This window comes from Chenopodium quinoa, unplaced genomic scaffold, assembly GCF_001683475.1.
Source record: "Chenopodium quinoa cultivar QQ74 unplaced genomic scaffold, ASM168347v1, whole genome shotgun sequence".
In the NCBI taxonomy this organism is placed as follows: Eukaryota; Viridiplantae; Streptophyta; class Magnoliopsida; order Caryophyllales; family Amaranthaceae; genus Chenopodium; species Chenopodium quinoa.
Window position 1 is genome coordinate 1317127 of NW_018745410.1, and position 4282 is coordinate 1321408.

General features: G+C 33.6%; 1 protein-coding gene across 1 annotated transcript; it reads left to right on the forward strand.

Annotated features, from left to right (window-relative positions):
- The first annotated feature begins 302 nt into the window (after positions 1 to 302).
- LOC110713214 (aspartyl protease family protein At5g10770-like) lies at positions 303 to 3313 on the forward strand. Its single transcript, XM_021891674.1, has 2 exons — positions 303 to 634; positions 1771 to 3313. Exons 1-2 carry the CDS (start codon positions 460 to 462, stop codon positions 3036 to 3038), a joined length of 1443 nt encoding a protein of 480 aa, XP_021747366.1. The 5' UTR covers positions 303 to 459; the 3' UTR covers positions 3039 to 3313.
- Positions 3314 to 4282: the final 969 nt, after the last annotated feature.

The following is a 4282-nucleotide window of genomic DNA, read 5'->3' on the forward strand; positions in this document are numbered from 1 at the left end:
TATTACAAAAATAAACCTTAGTTGAGCTTATTTAATTTGAAATAAATCGACAATATAGTTGAGATTATCAAAGTGTATTTTTCTTTTATCTAAAGATAATATGTGACATATTTAAAACCATTAAATTTCATGAGTAATATAAATTAAATTTCAAGAACTGTATGTGACTATTAATTTCGTAAATGTAAATTAAATCATTACGAACATTGAAAACCAGCAAACACACATACACACACTCAAAAACAGTAGAATGCTTTGATTATAATTTAGTTAAATTTTTAATCGAATGTGTTCACGTGAAACCCCAATAATGTCTCATGCACAAGTGGGTCCAAAAGCCAGCCATCCTTTTGTTCCCATGCCTAACTCCAGCTCTCAATAATCTCCTCTATTTCCTTCCCTTCTTTAACTTCACTCTCTAATTTACTCTTTCTTTTTCTCTCTATTTTCTTCACAAAAATGAGGCAATTAAGAGGACTTTTTCCATTAATTACCTCACTAATTCTTCTTATAATCTTCAGTGTTGTTGCAAAGTGCTCTCAAGATAATAACAAGATATTCAATATCCACAAATTTCAAAGAAATAAACAGCACAGTCAAAATGCCATTTCAAGTTGTTTTCACCTCAAATCAAGTAAGTATTGATAAAAATTATTATCAATAATTTGGTTACATATTTTCATATATGTACAATGTACAACAAGGGTTTTTTCATTTTTTTTTTTTTCATTTTTAATTTTTTTTTTTTTTTTTTTAATTTTTTTTTTTTTTTTTTTTTTTTTTTTTTGTGTGCATAATACTTTTAGGGGGTAGAGTCTGTATAATTTTCATGATTGAATGCAATATAGTCTATGTTACTAGGATTCGGGTATTGAAAACAAATACGGGTTTGTATTGAAGTGTCAAACTTGGTTATATTACAAAAAAAAAAAAAAAATGTTTATGGTCTATATTGAAGTATGTATTAAGCTACTGTCCATATAATATATATGATGTTGGGGTCTCAAAGATCCAACTTGAGGTTAAATGAAGAGTCAGAATAATAGTACATTACATATATGATCTGCCTAAATTGGGTTTCATGCTATGGATATAACTGTTTAAGGAAGTTATCTCATCCTATTAGTTTATTTCATTTTCAATTAGTACTCTGTTTATTTGTGCACCAGAAAAATTCAATGATAAATAGGCAATTACATGATTGTATTTTCTATTTGTCTTTCGGTGATTGTTTTTTCTATTCGTTAGGTTGACCTTAATTATTTACACACTTTGACCTCCTAAGACCTTTCAAAAAGTGTGCATGCACCAATTGTAGTAAGAAATCTATTAACTTTAGTTTATAATCATGTAAATTATGTTAATTACTCCCTAAAAAAGTAAATAATGCTATTGTTTTAATGTATACATATACACAGTACTTTTTTTGTCAGCTTCGGTGTCGTGATTCAGCTACAAAAATGTAAATAAGGACACGAGTCAATAGGTTAATTATGGCGTAAGAACCTTATTATCTGGCTATAGACCTTTTAACATTTAATGTATACATAAAATGAATGTGACAACTGTGTTGTAGACTTAGAAAAAAACTTAATTAAGCACTTAAATCTTGACTGCTAGCTAAAGTTAGCACATTATTGATGCTTTTTATTGATTTTTACTTTGTTTTATCAAATGTGTCAGTGCAAATTGCAAAGTATGATGAAATTTGTAGTATACAGCTGGTTTCAGATCTGTCATTTCATGCTAAATGATTGTTTATGCTTTTAGGAAGGGAGGAAGATTCAACAACCCTGGAGATGAAACACCGAGATTTTTGTTCAAGAAAAAACAGACATGAGATAAACAAGAGCCTTCAAGAACGCGTAATTTTGGATAATGATCAGGTTCAGTTGCTACAATATAGGATGAAAAGCCTCATCTTGGGTGAACTTCAAACCCTTTCTAGCACCCAAATGCCGCTTAGCTCTGGTATGAGACTCGAAATCTTGAACTATGTGATCACCATGACACTTGGTGGAGAAAACATGACAGTGATTGTGGATACTGGAAGTGACTTAACATGGGTGCAGTGTAAACCATGTAGTTTATGTTATAATCAACTCGAACCCATTTTTAATCCTGCGACTTCTCTGTCTTACCAATCAGTTACCTGCAATTCTATAGCATGTAGATTGCTGCAGGAAACGAGTGGGAACCAGGTAGCTTGTGATTTCAATCCATCAGCCTGTAATTACTATGTTAGCTATGGTGATGGATCATACAGTCGTGGTGAACTAGCAACAGAACGCCTTGATATAGGAAATTCTCATGTAGATAAATTTGTTTTCGGGTGTGGTAGGAGCAACAAAGGTCTATTTGGCAGTGCTTCAGGTCTGATGGGATTGGGAAAGAGTAATTTATCATTGATTTCTCAAACATCTGAGTTATATGGTGGAGTATTTTCGTATTGTTTACCTTCTACAGACGAAGGGAAATCAGGGTCACTTACCTTAGGCGGGAATACTTCAGTATATAGAAATACTACTCCCATTTTCTACACTCGAATGGTTCAAAATCCTCAGCTTTCTTCTTTTTATATGCTTAATCTAACAGGTATAGGTGTAGGTGGTGTGCATTTATACACTTCAAGTGTTCAACAGAATGGGATTTTGATTGATTCAGGAACGGTGATCACGAGGCTTCCTCCATCAATTTACAGGGCTTTAAAGGCTGAATTTGTGAAACAGTTTTCAGGGTTTCCATCAGCCCCATCATTCTCAATCCTGGACACATGTTTCGACCTTAGCTCATACAAGGAGGTAAGAATTCCTACTGTGAAGCTGCAGTTTGAAGGAAATGCAGAACTAAATGTAGACGCGAATGGTGTGTTTTATTTAGTAAAATATGATGCATCTCAAGCGTGTCTAGCATTTGCTAGCCTCGCATATGAGGATGAGATTGCAATCATAGGAAACTATCAGCAAAAAAACAGTAGGATCGTATATGATACAAAACTCTCTCAAGTAGGATTTGCAGAAGAAGAATGTAGTTATTGAGTAGCTGGAAAGTTCAGTGTTTGTTTGTGTATACTGTATACAGCAGTACAGCTTGTCAGCAACTCGCTGAAAAAATCATAGCTGTGTTTAATCTGATAGTCGTCTCCTCGGATTAGGAGTATGATCAGCTGAGAAAATGTATACTTTTCATTTGTTACAGTAGATTTCAATCTTATGTAAGGGTAAAAGGTGCCCATCATTTAATCTGCCAAACTTGCAGATTTAAGAATGTATTTGTTGAGAATAAACAATTAACTTTATCCTCTCCCTACAATCCGCTATATAACCCTATTTACAAGAATCACTTATCATGTAGCCGACCCTACTTATGAGATTAAGGCTTTGATTGATTGATTGAAAAGAATCACTTATCATACAAGTCTGCCGTACATAATTTTCCCCAGTTTGATTGAAGATAAGTTCCTTTACCATAGCCCCACTAGATGGGATGTTTCGACGGTGATCTTCAGTTCATAGACCCACATTTTTTGTGGGCTTAATTATGTCATGTTCCACTGTAAGTATACAAGAAAAAAAGGTAGAGAAGAGTGACAGATAATTGCTTTATCTAGCAGCAATAAAGTCAAGCATGTAGAGATAGAATAATGGTATACAGTATACTATATTATTTTCTAAACCTAAAACTGGCCTTTCTATTCTTTGCTATCTTTTACAGAGAAATTATCATTCATTAAAAAAAAAAAGAAAAGAAAAAGAAAAAAAAAAGACAATTATCACTGTAATGATGTATCATACAGCACTTAGCTAGGAGAATTACAACAGGTCAGCAGAGAAAGTTCTAACAGTTAATTGGTTCTTCAGCCATCATATGAAAACTGAAAATGTCGATTTCATTTCACCATATTTGATCATCAAGAAATGCTTACTCCAAACTGTAGAAATTTGGGCTCCATCGCAATCATACTGGCCTGCTGCCAGTTCAGTTTGCAGTAGTAAACAACCAAAAAACACAGTGATCAACATTGATCATTACCTCTGACATCTGAACAACAGTGAGATATGACATTATGATCAGTTGGTATCAAGAAGAGAGGCCGTCTCAAAACTATCAGTCGTCAGCGTCTCAGTATCCCTTTTAGTCTTTGATATTTCTGAAGGGAGCACTGGCAAGTTCGGATAAGTTCTCGGCACCAGAAACAGCGAAAACTCCTCCATCAAGATTTAAACTATATTGAAAACTATACACCATGCTACTGTAGCCTCATGACCTAGCATATCTACTT

Bases quoted from the DNA above. Each gene is read 5' to 3' on its own strand.
- LOC110713214 (XM_021891674.1), top strand. From the start codon at position 460: ATGAGGCAATTAAGAGGACTTTTTCCATTAATTACCTCACTAATTCTT. The intron at 635-1,770 runs GTAAGTATTGAT...TTATGCTTTTAG, and splicing joins TTGTTTTCACCTCAAATCAA to GAAGGGAGGAAGATTCAACA.